Raw genomic sequence first — 24,684 nt, 5'->3', positions numbered from 1 at the left:
TCTCAAAGCAGGGAGATAGTCAAGGGAGTCAATATTCAGCTTTGAGGGGAAACCCTCTGCAAAAAGCCCATTGGGATAGCAACAGCCCACAGAAGAGTCCTTAAATATCTAGAAAGAACTATTCACAATACCAGACCAGCTATCATTTCCTCCATGATATTCCCATAAAATATCAAAAACAGAATCCTAGCTATCACTTCTCAATCAGACTGGTAGTTCCTCTTAAACAGAATGTTATCTAACTACTTTTCAGTAAACAAGAAAACATTTCCACTTAAACCATAGTAAATTAAAATGTTCGTTGATAATTTATGAATAAATTTTAAAAATGAAGTTTTCAAATATTAAAAAAACAAACAAGTTGAATCAGTAATAAAGCCAATAAAACAAATACCAAAAGATAAAATGAACTATACTTATAAACATATTAAAGCAACCAAAGGAATATTTAAATTTAGCCCAAAAAACAGCAAGGGAAAACTTAAAGAAAATGCAATATAGCACCAAAAAAATTAAAATACCAATGGAAGAAATAAAAAAAAGAATATAATACAACTAAATAATGATCAATGGATAAGAAAAATAAAAGCAGAGAATAAATAGTCACATAATTTGAAAAACAATGACAATAGGTAATAAAATATAGTCTTAGAAGATAAATTGAGAAGTTCAAACATTAAATTAATTGAGATTTCCAAGAATAAAAGGAAAAAAATCTTGGCATCATATTAAAAGAAATCAGAAACTATTCCTTGAATGAACAAATGAACAATAGAAATCACTTATAAGTAGAAAAAAGTCAAATACTGAATGGTTTTCAGTGAGGAATCATTATTCCACGAAAAAAAATAAGGAAAATTAATCAAAACTATACATATTGAAAGGAGCAGTAGTTACATAAACTTCAAATTTGAACATTTTATTTGAGGCCAGAAAAAAATACCAAAACTTTTAATAATTTTTTTTAAAGTCTACATACATCAAAGATTCCTATAATCAAAGGAGAATTTCATTTCTAAGGACAAAATACCACCAAGGAAGAGTCTATTACAATAAGTTTGTCATTATTTTTGCTTAGAGATATAAAATATTTACATAGTAAACAAATTAATTCATATAAAAGTATACATTGTAATTAAGGAAAAATAAGAAGGTCAAATATATACAGGGTTACAAATAAGGTGTTTAAAAACGGAAAGAAATAAATACAAAAGTCCTACCCTCCAAAAAACAAAAGTCCAAAATAATAAAAAGAGTCAATATCTTAAAATGAAACAAAACAAACAAACAAACAAAAAAAACCGAAAACAGAAAAAAGTTTTGGAATTGAAATGGCATATAACAATGTTAAATTTATGTATAACAAGTCAACAATTAGATTAAAAGTTAACAGAGCAAGAAAAAAATAAAGAAAACTATCATGATAATTGACGTCATCAATATGACAAATCTACTAAAAGGAGTAACAAAGAAATAACAGATATGAATTGATGAATTATAATTTATCATTAAAATGCAAAACCACAAATCATTCAAAAAGTATAAAAATATGAGGAGTATAAATAATTTTGAAAAGAATTAATGAAGTAAAGCAATTTAAAGAAAGCAAAACTGGACATAATATATATTCACAATGACTATCATTACATAAAAATTAAAACGTATATATGAACATAAAAATTAATGAACATGAGATGGAGATATACAAAGAGCTAGTCAGACTAGCATGTGTTAAAATTCATTATCCATTTTTAAATGTAAACAGCAGGTACCTTCCCTATCCTTCTCCACAGAGGTAGGAGATGCTAGGTGTGAAAAATTGCACATACAATCAGATTTTTGATATGCTAGATTTTTCTAACAGTTAGGAAATGTTGGTAACATAATAACAAAACATGTCAAGAAAACAAATTTTAAATAAAGAAAATTCTAGGTGAGACCTATAAAATATGTAAAGAGCTATAAATGTATTAAGTATTTGGTCTTATCATTCAGATTATTATTCAGACCTACTACTTTTTTTTTTCCAAGTCCCAAAGTATCAACTTGATTTTGGGTTATTTGCCTTTCTCAGAAACATCTGGCAAATTTAGTACATGCAATTGTATAATTATAAAAAGTTATTAAAAAAAAAAAAAAGGTGTTAAGTCAAAAGTTACAACTTGACAAATAACTGAATACAAATCATTTCAACTGAAATGACTTAAATTTTATATTAACACACATGTGAAAATTTCAGCATATACCTTGCTCAATACTGGTCTGTGCAAGACTGAAAAGCTCAGGTGAGCGCTCCTCTAACAACTGTTGGTGAATGTTCACACATCTTAAGGTCCACCATGGTAAGGTCTAAAAAAGAAAAATAAAGTCAAAAAGTTGAAATAAATTTACAATTTTGAAAAACTATATCCCATAAACTGTTTAGTTTTTAAAATAACAATATATTTATTATATTTATAAACCCAATTAAATATAACTTTTAATTTGATTTAAACTCACTAAGCAATTTTGTTAAAGTCACAGAGGACTGAAAGGATGCTCACAAGTCATAAAGTCCAAATCATATGTGCATAAAAATCCATAATAAGTGGTCTTGAAGACTTTTTTTCTAATGACCTTCAGAATGTGGAATCTACTATCTCTTGAGATTCTTGAGACTATTCCACCAACAGAAAGTAATGACAGAGTTTTTCTTCCATCAAGCTTAAATCTAATTCATATCTTTCTCCAGGCTATCTTCAGATTAAACAAGTCCAACTTCTTTATCAGATGATTCCAGCAGATATAATTCTCAAATCTCTCTGCACTGCCATGGTTTCTAACATGTACTTCATTTCTGTTTGTCTATGGGCCAGCTCCACTTGATTGTTACATCACTAACATAAATTAAACACTGAAACAAATGCAAATGCTAGTGCAACAGTCCCATTGGGGGATTAGGAGGGATAGAGGATGTGTGAGTAGACATAAGAGAATAGACATCAAAGAAGTTCTGGAGTTAGAAATGGCAAAACTGATGACTAACTGATATAGAAAAAGTGGAGAATGATGCTTGCTTTGGCAGCACATACAGTAAAACTGGAACCATACAGAAAAAAAATTAAAATGGACTCTAGGCAAGGATGATAAGCAAATTAATAAAGCATTCCAGATTTTCTTTTCTTAAAGATAGAGGAATAAATAAAACATTTAAAAAAATAAAAAAAAAAACCAAAAGATCCTCAAAACAAATGGTACTAATATGATATTTTCATGATAAATTAACTACACTTTTTTGAAAAACTTAATAGGAATACAGTTTCATCTGAATTTTGAAAATTCATGTTTGTTAATATTAAGTTCATGATAAAAAAAAGTTTGATGTCAAATTATATACTAGGATGAACATTTCCTACAAATCCTACATTGTCTAAACTGGAGCTTAGACAATGTTTAAATGTTTAAACTGTGGTTTGTGATTCTCTATGGGATCTTGTAACTGAAGTGGAGTTCACAAAATTATGATTTATTATCAATAAATGTTTGATTTGTATACCTATTTTATATACCTATATACCTGAGGTTTTTTAAAATTTCTCGGGCAAAAAAGGGTTAGAGTCAAAAAGTCAAAAAGTTGGTCTAAGTTCTATGGTTAAGAAATATCTATCCAAAGTCATATTCCATGATTCTCTAGTACCTATGAGATCAGACTTGCTTCCTTCCATTAAAATACATGGTTTAGCCTATGTATTACATATACTTTGTAAATTTGTATGTAAACAATGGGGTCATGTAAATGCTAATTGCTTTTTTTGGATTTTTATATATTATGAATTTCTTACATATCTACAGTTTTTCTTCTTCCTACACTGTGTATACTCTTGACAATATCCAACAGAGAATGTTTTCAAATAATAGGACAAATAATGTGACATGGCTTATCAATTGTCCTATCCAGAGAACCACAACAAAATTAATCCTATTTTAGTAAAGGAAATAGAAAAATCCATGAATGTAAGTCCTAAGAAATGTTGTGTATGAACTAAAAAGGCCACTTTTCATTTAAAAGGAAAAGCTGAATAAAGAATAATATCTACATAAAAAGTCACAAAATTTTAAGAGAGGACTTTAAGCCAAAGTGAAAAGAAGTTTGGCAATGGCAAGGAAATTGAGATAGCTTTTTTCTTAAAACCCACAAAGAGTTGGATGGCTGACATGTTTATTTATTCCAGTGTACTGATGATAGTGAATAGTATCTTCTTTCAAATAATGCTTACCATACTTAACAATGAAAGGTTTATGACTGACAGAATTTAAGATTGTATTGCTCACTCGTTACTGCCCCATTAATCTCACTTGGAATAAAAAAAATGTCATACGGCAGCCTTATGCTTTCACATTATATTTTTTGAAGCTCACAGCTAAGTGAGTCTCCAGTGGAGAAACATTGCCTCCAAGGTACCTCTGCCTCCAATGACATTTTAATTAAGATCAACATGAGAGAAGAATTTTCTATTCAGAGTAATATCATTAAAATCTACATGACAAGAAATCACTGTTTAGCTACAAAATACAAATTCTAAGTATGGGTGGCATTTTTTTCTTCAGGCACCACTGCTGTTATTCACATTTTCAAAGATCTTCTTTGTGAAACTGTATTGAATGCAGATGTGAGTAGGTAAAAACTGTTAGAGACTATCACTAGCACTCTTTCTAAGCCTTTCCTTGGAAAGCCAAGGACTGTGTTTATCAATATAGGATACTAGTCTTTTAAATCTGTACTCCATATTCTACACAGAATAATCCTTTAATCCCTAAAACATAGCCTAAGTCTAGATCCAAGACTGTCTTGTCTCAAATTAATATAAAATGATTCAGAAGCCTCCAAATTTGAAAGGACCAAAGAGGATGCAGCAAAACCTCCTGGAACTCAAAAACAAAGCTCAAAGCAATTGTTCTTTAATATAATAAATGGGCCATGATCCAAGATTACTGACCAATTGTTGACATCATATTTCAATTACATTATTATTTCATGCATTCAAGAAATTAATTCAGAGACCAAGATGAAAAATGAAATATCTGAGCACTCAATTTATTAATCAACAATAAGCATCTACTATGTGCCAGGCACTGAATTACTGTGCAAGAAAATAAACATAGCAAAAGATCCAATCTTGACTATCATAGAGTTTACATTTACTGAAAAGTTCATTAAAATAAAACTCTCATGAATGAATGAATGAAAAACATCTATTAAGTGTTTGGTATATATCAAATGCTGGGCATACAAATACAAATGTCTTTAAAGGGCTTATGTTATAATAGGGAGAAATAAAACAAATAAGGGAGAAGTAGTCATGGAAGAGTCTTTTGGTCTGTCACAGGAATGGTTAGAGAACTATAGGGATAAATGACATGCCTATTGAAGAATCAACAACAGTATGATTTGGTCACATCACAAACATATAACAAAGCAAGACTAAGGTCACTGAAAGCTTTAGAGTATCAATACACATGTTTAAACAAATCTGCTACATAGACTTTTTTAACAAAATTTTTAAAATGTATACTACACTCTTAGTAGTTAAGAAATAAATGTTATCTAATAGAATGACTCAAAGGACTACTAGGAAGAGATTCTGTCAAAAGGTCAAGCCCACATATTTCATCACTTTGTTGTACAACACAGAGACAATATAAATAAGATTTTTCAAAATTAAGTGGTTTGGGAAATAAATCCCAGAAAACCCTAAATGTTGCAATTAGAGATTATTTAGGGGAAGATATTCATTCAATGATGAGAATTTTTTTCTAAAGCCTCTGTGTTTTTGCTGTGGTTACTTGGCAAATTCTCATCCCAGAAGTACTCTGGAAAAGAACCAGGAGAACACATCAATTGGATTTTATTCAAAAACATTCCAAATATAATGCTTCTATCTTCTTTCTTTTGAAAATTTGAAAATATAATTTTCATCTTTTTAAAAACATGTACTTTCTTCAATTTTTTTTACCCTTAAACAATAATTTTACTATCACAGAATCATGATTTAGAGATGAAAAATCTCAGAGGGCATCTAATTTAAACATCTCATTTTATAGTTTAAAGAAATGAGACTCAGGAAGGTTAACAGGATATAACAGAGAAGGGGTGCATCGCAGGTCCCTGAATCCAAGTTCAGTATTCTTTACACTGTATTATACTCCCCTTAAGAATAATAGCAACAAGGATAGAGACAGAGATGGCCCTTTAAAGCTGTCTCCTATAGAGGAAATCAATTAATCTTTGCAACAATGCTGCAAAGATACAGATAATTTATTATTTCCCTACCTTGCAGAGTACTGCAAAAATTTTGGAATGATACTAACTGCAATGGATCTATCCTTTACAACACCAAGTATACACAGCATATTTTGATACAAAATGGAGATGAGGATATAAAGTTCAGCCAACAAAAAACATACATACATACATACATACATACACACACGCAATTTGACTAAAAGATTTAGGACAATGTCAGTTCTGCCTGAAATTAACCTAGCCTGCCACCTGCTGGCAAGGATTAGGAAGGGGAACAGTAGGAGTATGTTCACTCAATAAGCAAAATGTTGCCAGTCTTTTATAGTTATGTGGCAACAATATAGTCAGAAGGAAAACAAAAATAATGTGGAAAAAATGAGTTAATGTGTATAATCTACAAATTACCATTTTTAGACTTTTTTTTTTTGTATTTGAGAAACCACTGTTTTAGAGGCTTCTGTTAGACTTGGATTAAGTCCCATTTCTAGGATTTTCCTCAGTGAAATAAAGTCCATTTTAAGAAACTCTGCAGCAGTCAAGGCACTGGTACTTCTTCAGGGAGAGGCAGTATAGGAATTAGGAAATAAATATCTATTCAAGTCCTGCCACACACACATATTGACTATGTGAATGATCATGAGCAAAGTCATTGAAGCCCTCAATCTATCTCCCAATGGACCTATGTACCTCACTAAGACTGAGCTAGAAACGAATCAAACTATGCTGGTGGAGGAAGTTTCTACACAAGCATCTTCCTGAATCACAGATCTGATTCTTCCCCCTCAAATTTTATAAACACAGAGACAGAAATATGCATACATGCACATACATGCATGCATGCATGCATATACAAATATATGAACAGGATTTGTAGTGAGGAAACCACATTAATACATGACAGAAACATGAGTTGTTTGTTATTCATCTAATGCCGAGGCATAAAAACGAATCAAGATGGGGGAAGAATGAATTTAAATTCCCTGCATTTACAGAATCTACTTCTTCAGGTTGTTGTGAGCAATAACCTAAAAAGGGCTAAAGGTAATTGTAAAGGGTAATATATATAATGTCTCTAACTCAGACATTGTGAAAAGCTAAAATTTTGTTTCCACAGAGTCTAGATTCTATCTATGTTATTATACCTATATAGATATTAGATAGATAGATTGTATCAACCAGAGGTAAGTTGCTTAAGGTGTCTTTTGACTCTTTGTTTTCCCAGCACTTAGCACAGGGTCTGGCACATACTAGACACTTGATAAATGGTTACTGACTTATTGTGTGATATAAACCTACCCTGGAATAACATTTAAAGACCCATTTCCTTAAGTATTTCATCAATCAAAAGAAACAAATTTTACCCAGTAGAGTTCTCATTAACATCCCAATTTGTTTTCAAGATGTCTGCTTGCTTGCTATGGAAGTTTCAGGGGTTCCCTAGTGTCTCTAGGCTAGCATAAAAATTTCTTTATGTAACATTTAAATCCCTTGACAATCTGGTTACAGCCTATCCTTCCAATGATTCCACACCACTGCCCCTCACACATTCCTACTTAGTGTTCATTTATACATCATTCTGTGGTGGTCCATGATTTTGTTTGACTGTCCCCATACCTCTTCTCATCTCTGCCTCTTAGAATCCAGTACTCAGTTTTCAAGGCCCAGCTTGAATGCTGCTTCCTACAAGTGGCCTTTCAGGACTCCCCCATTAAATAGTACTTATTTATTAATGTACATAATGTACCTCCCACTCCAGTTAAAAATAAGCTATTCTGAGGACAGTTTGTCTCCTTTTTGTCTTTGCACCTAACCTAATACCTGGCAAAGGCAGAATCAATAAACATTGGTTGGATAGACTAAACAACATTTCACATTTTTATAACACTTTAAGTTTACCCACAAGAACACTATGAGGCAGGAAATATAAGTATTATTATTATTACCATTTAAATTGTCTAATGTTGATAGTTATCAAATGCCACCAGGGAAGTAATTTTTTTTTCTTACCTGAATACTGGGGAATTTGTGTCTTAAGTTCACTAGTATTATTCGAGCTAACAATAGCAATACAGGATGAGAAGTCAAACTGTAGATTGATTCACCATCTAGAACCAACAGACTCAAAACAATTGTGCATAATTCTTTGGTCTGAAAGAAAAAAATTATTTGTAGAATGATAGCATATACACTGATGAAACATCTTTCGTTAAAAAATAAAGTATGAATACAGAAATTCTGCTATATTATACAATCATCTCTTCATTAACTAACAAAGTATTCAAATCCTGATCTAGAGCAACCAGCATCCTGAAGATTAGAAAGCATCACAGAAATATGATTTATAGGTTCATAGATTTAAAGGTAGAAATTCTTCTCTCTTCTAGACTAAACATCACCAATTGCTTCAACTTTTTCTCATTGGACATGGTTTCCTAACTTGGCACTTTAGCTGCCTTCCCATGCTTCCTCTGGGATACGTGTCATCACAATGGGGGGCGGGGGGGAGGGGAGGGGCGGAATGCTCTGTGGGCCACAAAGGTGAAAGAGAAGGAAGCCAGTATCTCATGCTGCCACATAAAAGATTTTTTTCCTTCAATGTCAGGGTCACAAAAAACAGCTGCAGTGAACATCACACTTATAAACATCATACTCCAGCTACTCTCCTCTCTCCAGAATCTCTTTAATACGACTAATTTTCTTCTTCTGTGTCATGATGACTAATTTTCTTCTTCTGTGTTATGAACATGCTAAGGTCTCTATCTATTTTTTAAAATGTTTTCTTCTAATACTCAACTGCAGGAAAATTACTTATCAGGGAGGAAAGTAATCTAAGAGGAGGTTAAGAGAGTACATATTACATAGTAGACATTTAATAAATGTTATGGAATCAATAGATGAATGCATGAATAAAAGTTACAGGAAAGGAGCATACGATCCTAACATTTGGAACAGATTTTAGAGATTTAGTTTAACCTATTTATTTTACAAATATAGAAACTGAGGCCCAGAGGAAGGAAATGATTACTCAAAGTCACAAATTCTCAAACTAAGCAAGAATTCTCAAACTCCAAGATCCAATGTTTATTTTATGAATTATTTTTAGGGAAAAAAATCATTTTAAAAGCAAAGGAAGGTACTGAAGATGCTTCTTGTATTCACTTAAGCCCAAAGGTGTAGGATTAACAAAGAGGGTTCTATCCCAACTATGAAACTGCTAAGAAAATAACATGTGAATGCAATGGAATATTATTTCACAGAAAAACTGATAACATAAAATTCAGAGAAACAAGGGGAAATCTGTATGAACTTATGTTGAGCAAAATATGCAAAACTAAGAAAACATATGTTCCTAAAATATACATAAAAAGATGGTTCAAAAGATGTCAAAGTCCAAGTAATGAGAAAACCAATGAAGGTCCTAGAGAATAGATAATAAAATGGATCTTTCTCCGTATGATAGAATAAAAAGGGAACAAGAAGAAAGTATATTATATACACTGTCAGATAAGATCATTATATTAGATATTTTTGCTTAATTGCTTTTCCTTGTCCCAAAGAAGACTTCATTCGGGAGAGGAGGATTTAAATGGACTGTAATGTAAAAACAAGAGGCATCAATAAAATGTGTTTTTAAAAAAATAAAGGATATCCCTTATACTTTATTTTTATTAAAGAAGGGCAAAGAAGCAGGATAGTGGAGCCATTACATTTTCTTTCCTATCAACAACCACAACTTTGATAAAAAGCTATAACAGGGCCAAGTATCTGTCTCTAATCCACACATACTATAACATAGTGGAATTTACAAGCTTTATCCCCTAATATTCAAATTAGAGTAACTTGGAAGAAAGAAAAAAAGCTAAGTTAAACTGACACCATGAAAAATGACAGGAGGAGAGTCAACATTGGCAAATCTTACCCTTATCTCACTTGACTTGACTTGATGTCAAAGCTTATCTGCTCAAAGCATAAATTTTAGAGCATTTTCTTGAAAGCAGAATCATTGGCCATAAACAGCATCAGAAAGAGTTGCATTACAAATTTACAAGACATGTAGTTTAGACAAAAGCATGGCATTATTTATTCAGATCATATTTCATTTTCTGATGACTAACTTGGAAATTATTTTGATTCAGCTTGATGTCCAATAAAAGACTGATTTCTTATTCAATTCTCATCTCAAACGCCTTGAAATATGGTACTAATTAAATAATTTTTTTCTAAAAGAAAATAGAGAATCTAAGTATTTCATCTATACCTCTGATTTATTTGATTTAAGATCTAAATATGCTCCCAAAGGGTTTGGGTAACAATTCAGTTTTAAAACAAAATAGTTTGTATTTATAATTTTTTTACAAGACTAGCTTCACCCAAGTTGGAAGTACAGGAGCTATTCAAGAGGTCTACTTCCACTAATGATCAGCACAAGATCTTTGACCTGTTCCTTTTTTCAATCTGAGCCAGCTTTCCCCTTCTTAAACAACCTAGTAAGTCCCTGATCCAAGAGGTTCTCCATATGAATGCCAAATATAGTGCAGACATCTGACTGGTACAACTCATTGCACCTTAGAACTTCTAATCAAGAAATCTGATCTACTTTTTTCTAGCTTCTTAATTTGGAGTTTGACTCCTCCATTGCTATGAGGATCTTCCTGTAAAACCCCCACAAATTCTAGCTTAACAATTCCCCTCTGCTAGTGGGCTGAACCCAAACAACTAAGATTGTTAGAATTACATCTAAAGAGAGATCATATAATTCAGTGGATGCTTTATCTATGGACATTATAACATCTTATGTGACTGCTCTGAAGTCTTTCTCTTTGTGGGGAAGAGTCAGTATATTTCCTGTTTCTTGGCTCTTGAATTTTATTTTAATCATTCTCAGTGGCTAGCACAGTCCTATGTATAGCATAAGTACTTGACATGATGAATGGTTAACTGACCATCAGTCTTATATATTATCTGTGACACTTTCAATATATCACTTCAATCCTCTATGTCTCAATTTCCTCATCTATAAAATATATAAGGGGGAAGTTAGGTGACACAGAGCACCAGCCCTGAAGTCAGGAGGACCTGAGTTCAAATCTGACCTCAGACAGTTAACACTTCCTAACTGTGTGACTGTGGGCAAGTCATTTAACCCCAATTGCCTCAGAGAGGAAAAAAAATTATAAGGGCTGAACACAGACACCTAAAATGCCTTCTGCATCCAAAGCTTAGGATCCCATGGAAAACCTGTCAGTTGCTATTCTTAAACATAATTGTATTTTCTTTAATTTCCTGGACTACATTTCTCACAAATAGTCATTCTCATCTAGTAACATATTTTTCTAACTATTTTTATACATTCCAGACACAACTACAACTAAGAAGCATAGGTGCCTGCAATATTATGAGAAACACAACCAAATGTATAACAAATTAGGTTATCATTATTTGAATAGAAATTGAAAAAGCAGCAGAATTGGAATTTTTTCAAAATATCCAGAAATCTAATAAAGAAACAAGCATCCATATAGTTTCTTACATGGTGAAATGTTATATATGCATATTTACTAATGCTCTAGGTCTAAATTCTATATGTATTCTTACCTTTTCTCAGAGAAGGTAAATATAATAAGAACCCAAAGGGAAGCTTGAGTCAACATACCTCAGTAAATTGCTGTAATAAAACAGGTGGCAAAAAGTCCTGGGGTTGTAAGTCAACAGGAGGGCCAGTCCAGTTGCTCTGAACAAAGAGTTGTAAGCTGCTCACTCCAAGCAGAAATATCATTTGTTGTCTGCAAAGGAGAGAGTGAAAAACAAACACGAAGCCCTTTTAAGAGCAAAGCCACAGGTATGTATGGTCTGATCTTGACTTCAGAAAGACTGAGCATATATAAGATTCAAAACAGTTTTGAAGCAAACTAATCCATCTCATTGATGAAGTACCACAGTATGTTAGAAAGAACACTGAACTTGAAATAGTGAAACCAAAAAAAAATCATAGAATTAGAGTTCAAATCCTAACTCTTCAGATTATACCTATGTGACTGTCACTTAATTTCTATGAACCTCAGTTTCCTCTTCTGCAAAATCAGGAGTCTAGACCAGATGACTTTCAAGGGCTATTACAGTTCTAGAGTATGATCTTGAGAACCTATGTCCTTTTCTAGTTTCATCAGTTCTCACATTTTCTGAAGATAGATGAATAAGAATCTAAACCCAAAAAGAAAACCTTAGATAAAAGATTTTATTGAGATCATTTTCCTAAGGAATACTGCATTCATTCTCTCTGCTATGTCATTCATATAAATATTTGTGAGGAATAAAAAAAAAAATACTGCCCTCTAAAATATGCTTGAACTAAGAGGCTGGAAAGAAGGTAACCTTTCTCTCTAGAACTACAAAGTCCAAATCAGTAAGGCTTTCTAAACATTTTAACAAACATTTACTACGTGCACATTATGTGCAAGGCATTATGTTGGGGATACAAAGGCAAACCCAAAACAATACCAGCCTTCAAAAAAAACTTCATTTTAAAGGAAATAAGCTATAGGGGGAGGAAGATGTACATAAATAAATAATCACTAAATAAATTTAAGATGGTGAGAACAAGGAAATCACATAAGTCTCCAAAAAAGAGGTGGCTGGCAATTGAAAAGAACCTTGTAGAAAGCTAGAGTCTAAGAAGAGGAAACTAAGGAGAAAACAGACCAAGCTTGGAAGAGAAGTGCATGGAAGTGGCAGAGAGAATGTTAAAGCCTAGGAAACAGTCAATAATTTAATTTGGAATGCATGCCAGGAGGTAACATGAAGTAATTTAAGAATTAGGAAGCTGGAGCTTGATTATGAATCCTATATTGGTTAGAAACATAATTTATCCATTGCAGACTAGTTTATTCTAACTCCTGGTAAAAGTAATCTACATTTAATTATAGCAAAATGAGTCAAAAGCTGTATTCTCATTACCAGAACAGCAGCTGCCCATATTGGGAAAATCCAAGGGACAAGAAATAACAATCTGGATATAGGACATTTATGGGAAAAAATACCTAGTGTAGCAACAATATAACATCTGAGCATGGAGGAAAAAACTTCAAGAGAATATCATGGGTGAAATATATCTTTGTTCAGAAGAAAGAAGAGGACTATGGAGAGTAGGAGTAACAGCAGATCTTGGTATATACGTCAAAGAAGTGAGCTAGAAAATGAGGAAGTCTCTGGTGGAAAACTGATCTCTGGGAACAGCTACCCTCCATCAATTGGCTCTAAAAATAATTACTTTTGATTTATAAAAAATCATTAAGAAAACTAGGTACAGGATAATAGAGCACCAACATGAGCAATTTTTTAAAATCCAACCAAAGGAACCAAAGCCTTTCCTTAATGTGTTATAGAATCTATTTCACAGTACAAAGAAAGGAAAAACAAAGCTGACATCAAAAACCATATACCTGAAGGCTTGGTTCTAGGACACCAAAAAATCTTATACTGAACCAATGTAGCAAAACAAAACAAAATCTAGTTCAGATGCTGCAGAAATTTCAAAGTCAGATTATTAGGCAAAACTCAGTTACTCAAGTAAAATAATGAAGAATGGGATTAATGTTAATTTTCTAAAAAGATTAACTACAACTCTGTTTCCACTATGACACCTTCAGTTAAAAAAAAAAAAAAAAGTCCTACCTTTCAGTTTCATACAAATCTGAACAGTCCAGGAATGAAAGAATCTGCTTTTCCAAATAGCTGTCAATCTTCTCCTCTTTCAATATAGATGCAGTAAAAATGTTTTGGATAACTGTATTTAGAAAAATAGCTTCATAGTTCCCTTCTAACATCAACTGTAAAAAGGATCCACTCTCTGTAATTAAAAAAAAAAATTAAATAAGCTAAAACAAATACTGTGGTAATCTGACATTTTTTTAAAAATCAGAAAAACAAAGAAGCTGTATTACATGTGGGCTCATTAGTCATAAAATAATGGGTAAATTCATATCATCCTGTGCTATATTTTCTGGAGCAACAAAACCACTGCTACTGCCACCATACCACATCATAGCTACCATGAACTGCCAATTAGGAATTAAAGTCTAAATATTTTTTATTACATTAAAGAAAAGGGACAATTTTCATGTAATTTTTCTTTAAGTCTACCTCAAAATCATAAACTTTGCAAATAAACACAGTACTTCACAGTGTCTTCTTCAGCTACCTTCATGGCCACTGGACCAACCTAGTCTCATCTGCTCACTTCTGGCAGGGGAAAGTCTTCATATTCTTGGGTAGACATCTCCGATGTCTTTTGATGGCTTTTGAGATCTGTGGGTTACCCCCTCAGTCTAGGTGAGCCCATCTGCCAAGACGGTTTTACCAGGGTGTGGTTACTGCACAAGCTACAGCTTCATGGAGTCAGAGTTGGGTGACTTGTGGATACCAAAAGTAAATGAGCAGCCCTTAAAAAAAAAGACTTGACATCAGAGAAGACTCCAGAGGAGGCACCTGAGCTGAACCTTTAAAGAATACAAGAATTTTTCAAGAAAGAGATGGACAATATATTCCAAGCATGGAAGACATTTACATAGAAACACCTACTCAGTTCAGAAAAAAAAAAAAAAAAAAAAAAGTACTATGATTTTGCTGGAACAATTAACCAGGAGAGTAATATGGAACAAATATGGAAAGTCAGAGCAAAGTCAGATTAGGGAATCAGATTATTAAAAGTCAGATTAACTATCAAACTAAGAAAACATAATTTGAACCTGGGTCCTTGCTAACTCCAAATCCAGCATTTTTCAACAACATACTAACCTAATTGTGAGTGGACCCATACATATATACAGTTATTTAAGAAAACCATGATGAACACAAGAGCTATGTTCTACTCTGATGACAAAGAAGTAACATCCTATGTTTAACCTCTAACTTTTTTTTTCCCTCCAGATACTGGTCAATGGCAATAGTTTGAGAATATGCTTTCAAAATTCAAAACAGTATCATTCAGTTATGATAACTGTGGATTAAGAAATAGGACATTCCATGTATACTTATTGTGTATCTAATTTACGCTTTAATATATTTAATATCTACTGGTCATCCTGCCATCTAGGGGAGGGGGTGGGGAGAAGGAGGGGAAAAATTGGAACAAAAGGTTTGGCAGTTGTCAGTGCTGTAAAATTACCCATACAGATAACTTGTAAATAAAAAGCTATTTAAAAAAAAAAAAAGTGGTACTATATTATTTTATAAAAAGTTCAAATTGTTTATCTCAGGGGCAACTTGCTTTATAAAAATTTCCTTCTTCTATAGAGGTCACATAATAAATTCTCATACCATACACACACACACACACACACACACACACACAAAGAAATAGGACATTCAATGGATATCACAGGTATCTGCTATGTAATTCTTGAATTATCTTTAGATCTGTAACTATTTTCCTATCTGAAAGTGAAGTTAATCTTAATAATATTCTTCTAAAGTTTAAGTACCATAATTTTATCCAACAGCAACAACAACAACAACAACAAAAAATTATGCAAGTTTGTAATTTATATCATTCCTACTTCTAAAGAAATAGACTTGGAAGTAGTAGGACCTAAACTCAAATATTCATTTTGATACCATCTAGCTCTGGCTAAAGTCAGATACTTCCTAACTGTGTGACCCAGGACAAGTCACTTAACCCTTTTAGCCTCAGTTATTTCATCTGTAAAATGACCTGGGGAAGGAAAGGAAGAAGGAAGGAAAAGAGAGAGAGAGAGAAAGAGAGAGAAAGAGAGAGAGACAGACCCCGACCCTTTTGGTCTGATTTTCCTTGTACAACATGACAAATAAGGAAATACATTTAAAAAAATTACACATTTTCAACCTACATCAGATTGCTTGCTGTCTTGGGGAAGTAAAGAAGGGAGAAAAATTTGTAACAAAGCTTACAAAAAATAAATGTTGAAAACTATCTTTATATATATTTGGAAAAATAAAATACTATTGAAAAGAAAAAATACATAAACATTGAGTAAACACACACACACACACACACACATAGTAAATTCTGAGTTGTCAGAGAAATAACCTCTCCTTGATGGAGAGGGAAAAGCCAGATTTTAACCAAGGTGAACAGGCGGGAAAAGTACTTGTAGAAAAGTTAAAGAGCATGGAGAAATTTATTCCCAATTTAATGAGGTCCATTAAAAGGCTTTGTAAAGAAGTAGACTGAAGCACAAACCCACAAAAAATTAGAGTCCAGCTAGAAAGGAGTATAGGGACAAGAGAAGCTAGCAGGGAAAAGAGAAGGTAATAATAATAATGAATAACAGATAAAGGAAATAGGATCCTGAGAGGCAATATTAAGTGATTTGACGAGGAATGGGAACATAGGGTTCAGTAGGCTGAGTTTTATTAGAAAACTAATTAGTAAACTCATTAGCCCCAAAGATCTATTTAGAATGCAAATGCAGGATCTTGCAAAAATTACTTCTTAGGAATCGATAAGTTCACAAAAACTTGAAATAGATCTCTGTCAAGAAAGTGGCTTGATCCATGTCACACAATCATAAAGATCAGAAATGAAATTAAGGAAAGTCATGAACATAAGTTCATATAGTTAAAGGCCATTAAGAAAGCATGTGAATTATAAAATGCCACATAAATGTTAGTATTGTTGTTTAAGATTTGCAAAGAGATTCATATGAATTATCCTTTTTCATCCTTATTAAAACCCACAGAAATAGGAACCATAGCTCTTAATGTTCCAATTTTAAAAATAAGTAAACTGAGGCTCAAGAACGTTAAGTGACATCTATAATCACAGCTAATGATCACAGGAAGAATTTGATCCCCCTGACTCCCCCCATACCATTCTTTTTCTGTCACTGTAGGAGACACATAAGTAAAATATAACCTCTAAACTCAAAGATTTTATAAAATACTAGAGAGAATAAGGCAAGTTCATAAATTAATAATAATAAAATTAGCACTTATGCAATGCTTTAAGATTTGCAAAGTACTTCACATATGCAGATTGTTGGAAAACACAGGAGCCACCTGATAGTGGCTGCTGGAGATCCAACCCAGAATGGATCTCCTCTTGTGAGAGGATGATACAAGAAGACTGAGAGGCAGTTGCTGTTCTCTGACCTCTCTCCTCTTCCCTCTGTCTCCAACTTATCTCATTCCCAGTCCGCAATACCTGTGTCAGCAAAGGCTACCCTGCAATTCCTTCAGATATTATTATCCACAGCTCTGGAGGCTCTTGGAGAATTGACCTGTCCCTCAGACAGATGATCTATATAAATTGTCTATATAACATGCTTATAAAAATTTCCTTCTTCTACAGAGGTCACATAATAAATTCTCATATCACACACACACACACACACACACACACACACACACACACACAAAGAAATAGGACATTCAATGTGACTTGGGGAGAAAATATTGTAACATATGATCTTTGATAGCAGGAAGGCTATGGTAAATAGAGGTACAAACACTCTTAGAACAGCTCTGAGGAAAGGGATATATCTATTATTCCTAGCTAAGAACCTCAAGGTGCTAATTCATAGAAACACAGATTGTTACAAATGGAATTTCAGTACTGGAAGGGATCTCAAGGACTACATAGTCTGACATCTCTATCTAACCAGAATGCACTCTACCACCTACTCTCAAAGTGGCCATCTTTCCTCACATAAACCCCCCTCTTTCCCAGACAATAACACTTCATTTTTGGATAACTCATATTCTTGTCATTACATCAAAATTGGCTTCTTCGAATCCAACCATTTTGGAGAGTAGTTTGGAACTATGCTCAAAAAGTTATCAAACTGTGCATACCCTTTGATCCAGCAGTGTTACTACTGGGATTATATCCCAAAGAGATTATAAAGAAGGGAAAGGGACCTGTATGTGCACGAATGTTTGTGGCAGCCCTTTCTGTAGTGGCTAGAAACTGGAAACTGAATGGATGTCCATCAGTTGGAGAATGGCTGAATAAATTGTGGTATATGAAAATTATGGAATATTACTGTTCTGTAAGAAATGACCAACAGGATGATTTCAGAAAGGCCTGGAGAGACTTACACGAACTGATGCTGAGTGAAATGAGCAGGACCAGGAGATCATTATATACTTCAACAACAATACTAGATGATGACCAGTCCTGATGGACCAGGCCATCCTCAGCAACGAGATCAACCAAATCATTTCTAATGGAGCAGTAATGAACTGAACTAGCTATGCCCAGAAAAAGAACTCTGGGAGATGACTAAAAACCATTACATTGAATTCCCAATCCCTATATTTATGCACACCTGCATTTTTGATTTCCTTCACAAGCTAATTGTACAATAATTCAGAGTCTGATTCTTTTTGTACAGCAAAATAATGTTTTGGTCATGTATACTTATTGTGTATCTAAGTTATATTTTAATATATTTAACATCTACTGGTCATCCTGCCATTTAGGGGAGGGGGTGGGGGGGGGGGTAAGAGGTGAAAAATTGGAACAAGAGGTTTGGCAATTGTTAATGCTGTAAAGTTACCCATGTATATATATCCTGTAAATTAAAGGCTATTAAATAAAAAAAAAAATAAATAAATAAATAAATAAAAAATAAAAATAAAAATTTTAAAAATTCAAAAAAAAAAAAAAAAAAAATTGGCTTCTTAATAACTTTCACTTATTGTTCCTAGTCCTGTCCTTTGAAGTAAAACAGAACAAATCTACTCCTTGCTGATAAAGAGTTTTCCAATTCACAAAGAAAACTACCATATATCTCTACTTTCCCCCTCAAAACTCTCTCACATGCCACACCAACACATACTCTTCTCTTTTCCAGACTAAACAATTTCATCAATCTATATAGACCACATTCCAGGTCCTACAATAACTTTGTTGCCTTACTATGGATACTCTGCAAAGCTTTTAAGAACCTTAAGGATATCTATTACAATCTTCCTACATTATGGATGAGAGAGACCTTGAAGGAAGAATAGGATTTTCAGGGAAAGATTATTGGAAGGGAATTTCTGAAACAGGAAATAAACATGAACAAAATCTTGGAAGAAAGGAAGAAGAAAAATCAAGCATAATAAGGATGCCATGGGTAGTGCAGTTCCCCTCAAACAGATGCTCTGTGTATAAGACTGAGAAATAAGAATTAGGAAGATAAGTTGAGGTTTATACCAATGGGATCCTTGAATACCACTCTAAGGACTACAAAATTTAAATTAAGCAATGAGTCTTTGAATGCTTTTGAACAAATGTGCATTATGGAGATTAATTTCACAATGTGTGCAGGGGACTAGAACAAAGAACACAGGATTTAGAGCTGAAAGAGATTTTACTAGTTATTTAGTCCAACCTTATAGCTTTATACACCAGGGGAAATAACTTGTGTAAAGTAAAAAAGTGAGTCTGCCTAAGTCATTCAGGCTTGAAACCTAGGTGTCAACCTCAACTCCTTACTTTCCTTACTTACTCAACTCCTTAAATGCCGCTGAGATTATGGATTTTACCTTTAATATATCTTTCTCATGTGCCTCATTCTCTCCTCTGACACTGTCACCACTGCAGTACAGGTCCTCATTTCCTCATATCTAGATTACTGCAATAACCCATTGGCTGGTCTTGCTCCAGAAATCTCTCCCTGCTCCCATCCATCTTTTACTCAGCAGCCAAAGTGATCTTTTTAAAGTAGCACAATTTTGTTTAACTGTAGGAAGGAAGGAGGGAAGAAGGGAGGGAAGGAAGGAGAGAAGGAGGAAGCGAAGGAGAGAGGAAAAGAGGGAGAGAGGAAGAGAAAAAAGGAAGGAGGGAAGGAGGAAGGAAGGAAGGAAGGAAGGAAGGAAGGAAGGAAGGGAGGAAGGGAGGGAGGAGAGAGGGAGGGAGGAGAGAGGAGGGAGGGAGGGAGGGAGGAAGGGAGGAAGGGAGAGAGGGAGGAAGGGAGAAAGGGAGGGAGGGAGGAAGGGAGAAAGGAGGGAGGGAGGAAGGGAAGGGAGGAAGGGAGGGAGGAGGGAGGAGGAAGGGAGGAAGGGAGGAAGGGAGGAAGGGAGGAAGGGAGGGAGGAAGGAAGGAAGGAAGGAAGGAGGAAGGGAGGAAGGGAGGGAGGAAGGAAGGAAGGAAGGAAGGAAGGAAGGAAGGTAGGTTTTATTAAGTACCTATTATGTGTCAAGCACTAGGTTAAGCCCTTTACAAATATTATGTTATTTGATCCTCACAACAACCCTAGAAATTTCCTGGTCTTATTGTCCCCATTTTTCAGTTGAGATAAGATGCACATAAAAGGTAGAGTCAGAGGCCACATGTGAACTACAGTCTTCCTGATTGCAGGCCCAGCATTTTAACTAGATGACTCAGTAAACTGTATGTAATGTCTCCTTATAATCTCTGATATCAAATAAAATCCTCTGATATTCCAAGTCCTTCCTAATCTGCCCCATTCCACACATATCCATTTTTCTCATGTTTTTTACGCCCCAGCCTGCCTCTATTGCCTCCAGCCAAGTACTCTCTATCCAATGATAGGTGTTGCTCAAACATAATACTCCACACATTTTCACTGAAATGCATTTCCTTTTAATCTCCATCTACTTTCTCAGCATCCAAGTTCCAGCTAGAATCACACTTTTCTTGGTCCCCTTAATTCTACTGCCTTATCCCACAAAAAGCTTATTTTGCCTTTGTAGCCCCAGTGTTTAGCACATATCTACAATATAGTAGGCACTTAATATATGCTTAATTACTGATATCAAATGAAAGTGCATATTTTAAAAATATGTCACAGACAGGACTTAAGTCCTAACTTCAAGTCTATGAAATAATTTTCCTAATCCTAAATCCTCCCCTTGATCCTTTTACCTTTTAAAACTATCTTTTTCACTCCACACTCAGCGCTAATTTTCTTGAAAGTTGGATATCTCTGAGTAGCTTAACAATCATTACACAATCATCATTTCAAACCCATCATTCTATTGAAGCTGTTCTAAGTCACTAATGACCTCCTAGTCATCCAATCCAATTATCTTTTGTTTTTGTCTATATTTCTCAATAACTTTTGAAACTACTGCTTCTCAAATTTTGGATATCTTCCTATTGCAAAAAAAAATTAAAAACCCACTTGTTTTTCTCCCAAAATTTGGTATCTCTGAACTTCACCATTACTACCCATGACACTACCATTTACTCTGCCTCTTATATCAGTGTTATTTTCAATGTCAATCTTCAATATGAAAGTTGAGGAATTGGAAAAAGAATCCCATTAGCAAATTCCATAAATTCCATCTCTGTAACACCCATTATATCAGTCCTCTCTATTGTCACAAAAATCACTCTAGTTTAAGTTCTCCTTACCACTCACTTGGATTATTTCAATAGACTCCTGAGCCAAAAACTATTTATCAAGTGTTTAATAAGAGTCAAGCACTATGCTAAAAACTAGAAAGAGCAAAAACAGAGTCCTTGCCCTCAAGAAACTCACATTCTACTGGGAGAGACAATATACAAACAACTATATATGGGAATCTCAAAGAGAAGGCTCTAGGAGTTGGTGGTGAGGAGGGAGTGTACCAACAAAGGACTCTTAGAGAAGGTTGGAATAAGGCTGAGTCTTAAAGGAAGCCAGATGGAAGAAGTAAGGAGGAAGAATATTTCAGACAAGGAGTGAAAAGCGACAGTGGAAAAGGATAAAATTCAGAGAACATATTGTCCTTATTGACTCCTAAAAAAAATTCCCATCCCATCTAAGTAAAGCTCAATCCCTTAAACCTAGCATTGAGACATCCCAAAATCTAATACCAGCCTTCCACATATTACCACCCTCCATGGTCCACGCAATATGGACCACCCAAACCCTGAAACATTATTCATGTTCCCCAAACCTAAAAGGTCCCTTCTTTTGCTCTTTACCTGCTAAATTCCTCTTCCTTTAAACCCAAACTCAAATGACACCATCTCCATGAAGCCTTCCCTATACTCAAAACTAGTAACTGATCTCTCTTAACCTTCACAAAGCGGTTTTGCGACTCATTAAGCATTGTTACATTTTTCTTTGCTTATTTATCTATTTTTAAATTTCATTAAAGCAGCAAGTGTCTCTGATCTTAACTTTCTATCTTCCCAAGTACCTACCACACAGCTCTGCCCTCCGTAGCTGCTTGATTAATGCCGGATGAATGAATGAAAAATGACTGAAGACACTTTGAAAATAGAATATAGTATTTCTGCATAGAAATAATGCAGAATACTGCAACCAATTAACAAGTACCAGAAGGAACATGTAAGAAGTCCCAGGTAACATGTAAGTATATGTTAGAAGTTCTGCTGGGCAGTGTGGATACCTAACAGCACCTAGTATACATAATCTACCTTTAAAATGCTGATTAATTCAATCAAAACAAACCCATTCCTTCAATCAATATTTAAAGAGACAATCAGTACTCAATTTCGGTAATCCATGCAGGAAAAATATGAAATGCACAGATTCTGATTGCTCTCTTGCCTGAAATCTGTATTTCAATATCCTCTTACTTTGATTCGCTGTCAAAGTCTTTTCACTCTCTAATCCAACCTCAATGTAGTTACCAAAACGATATTCCCAATGCTGAGCATGTCCCTTCCTTGTTCAAAGGGTTTCAGTGGCTCCCCACTATCTCTAGATTCAAATAAAAACTCCAGGTCATGTATGTGCCAAAATGTTTGTGGCAGCCCTGTTTGTAGTGGCCAGAAACTGGAAACTGAGTGGCTGCCCATCAATTGGAGAATGGTTGGGTAAATTGTGGTATATGAATATTATGGAATATTACTGTTCTGTAAGAAATGACCAACAGGATGATTTCAGAGAGGCCTGGAGAGACTTACATGAACTGATACTGAGTGAAATGAGTAGAATTAGGAGATCATTATATACGTCAATAACGATACAGTATGAGGATGTATTCTGAGGGAAGTGGATTTCTTTGACAAAGAGAAGATCTAACTTAGTTTCAATTGATCAAGGATGGACAGAAGCAGCTACACCCAAAGAAAGAACACTAGGAAATGAATGTAAACTGTTTGCATTTTTGTTTTTCTTCCCGGGTTATTTCTACCTCCTGAATCCAATTCTCCCTGTGCAACAAGAAAACTGTTTGGATCTGCACACATACATTGTATCTAGGATATACTAGGACATATTCAACATATATAGGACTGCTTGCCATTTAGGGGAGGGGGCGGAGGATGGGAGAGGAAAAATCGGAACAGAAGGGAGTGCAAGGGATAATGTAAAAAACATTACCCTGGCATGGGTGCTGTCAATAAAAAGTTATTTAAAAAAATAATAAAAGTGAAAAAAAAACCCAAACTCCAGGTCACTAGAACTCACTAAGTAGCGGGAGTGACACGGTTAGAGCCTGGCTTCGGGAAAATCAGTTTGGCAGGTGAAGCCCGGCTTCGCGTCAGGGAGATCAGTGCCTGGTCCATAAATGGGAGATGCATAAATGTTTGTCAGCAACGGCTGGGACGAGAGCAAAGGAAGCCGGCCCCGGCGGGAATGGAGGAGGGGGTCTCCGCTAGGCACGTGGTGTCCGCGACGTCGGGGCTGGTCGCCCCCGGGCCGCCTGCGCATCCGACCCCGGGACAGGAGAGCAAGGCGTCCCCGGGGCCAGCGCGCCCTGCCTCTCACCTGCGCCGGCTTCCTCCACCTGTTTCCACCGCTGTTGCTCCACGTGGGTGGGGAAGCCCCTCAGCAGCGCCAGCTCCGGGGGCCACATGGCAACGCCCGAGCCAGGCACCGACCAGGGGCTCCGCGGGGGCTGCTCCGGGGGGCTGACCCAAGGGCGCCCGGACTCCAATTCAGCCGGCGAGCTACTATTCCATGTGCTAAATCTGGTCCCAGGAAGCATCCATGACAGTGCCGCGCAGCACTCTGGGAAAAATAAAATGACTAAAGGAGCAGTTCCCCTTCCGCCTCGGAGGCGGTGGCTTCAATCTGTCTACGGAGCATGCCCAGAACGTGGCCCCGCCTCCTCAGGGATAAAACTAGGGATTCTCCCTCCCTCGGAGGGGGAGGGGATAGAACGTGAAGTTAGATGGTGGGGGCTCCTGGTGGGGACGCTAGAAGGGAAAGGGAAAGGAGATGATGGACAGGACTTGTGCGCGCTCACACAGCCTGTTCCTTGTACACTACAGTGTAGTCACCAGCGTGGAGGACTCTACACCAAATGCCTCCTCCAGTTCATTTGGGTCCAATTCTTCATGATTCCCTTGGGGAGGTTCTCTTGGCAAAGATAGCGGAGTCCTTTACTATTTCCTTCTCCAATTCATTTCACAGATGGAGCAACTGAGACAAATAGGGTTAAGTGACTAGCCCAGGGTCCCACAGATAGTAACGTCTGAGGATGTATTTCAACTCAGATCTTCCCGACTC

The 24,684-nt window shown here is 35.2% G+C and overlaps 1 protein-coding gene and 1 non-coding gene across 5 annotated transcripts in view; one reads left to right on the top strand and one right to left on the bottom strand.

Moving 5' to 3' along the window:
- The window catches only part of TTC27 (tetratricopeptide repeat domain 27), a 192,881-nt gene extending 168,660 nt beyond the window's left edge, over positions 1–24,221 (bottom strand). Inside the window, exons 1-5 of one of the 4 annotated variants that reach the window (XR_004231862.1) lie at positions 23,941–24,221; positions 13,955–14,129; positions 11,937–12,066; positions 8,291–8,431; positions 2,247–2,349 (exon numbers count right to left, since the gene is read on the bottom strand). Coding sequence is in view for 3 of the 4 variants with exons in the window: in XM_023494608.2 (XP_023350376.1) it covers positions 2,247–2,349; positions 8,291–8,431; positions 11,937–12,066; positions 13,955–14,129; positions 23,941–24,160 (769 nt within the window). In the remaining variant the exon portion in view is untranslated. Of the gene's footprint in view, positions 1–2,246; positions 2,350–8,290; positions 8,432–11,936; positions 12,067–13,954; positions 14,130–23,640; positions 23,781–23,940 lie in introns of those variants that run through there. The other 3 variants (XM_023494608.2, XM_003757831.4, XM_023494609.2) reach the window with 3 other exon arrangements.
- Positions 3,053–3,157, top strand: LOC111718613. Its single transcript, XR_002769133.1, has one exon. It is a non-coding gene; the product is annotated as a U6 spliceosomal RNA (small nuclear RNA).
- Positions 24,222–24,684: the final 463 nt, after the last annotated feature.

This window comes from Sarcophilus harrisii, chromosome 2 (assembly GCF_902635505.1).
Source record: "Sarcophilus harrisii chromosome 2, mSarHar1.11, whole genome shotgun sequence".
Classification (NCBI taxonomy): Eukaryota; Metazoa; Chordata; class Mammalia; order Dasyuromorphia; family Dasyuridae; genus Sarcophilus; species Sarcophilus harrisii.
The sequence above is the reverse complement of the archived record's forward strand: the minus strand, read 5'-3'. Positions and strand labels throughout refer to the sequence as shown.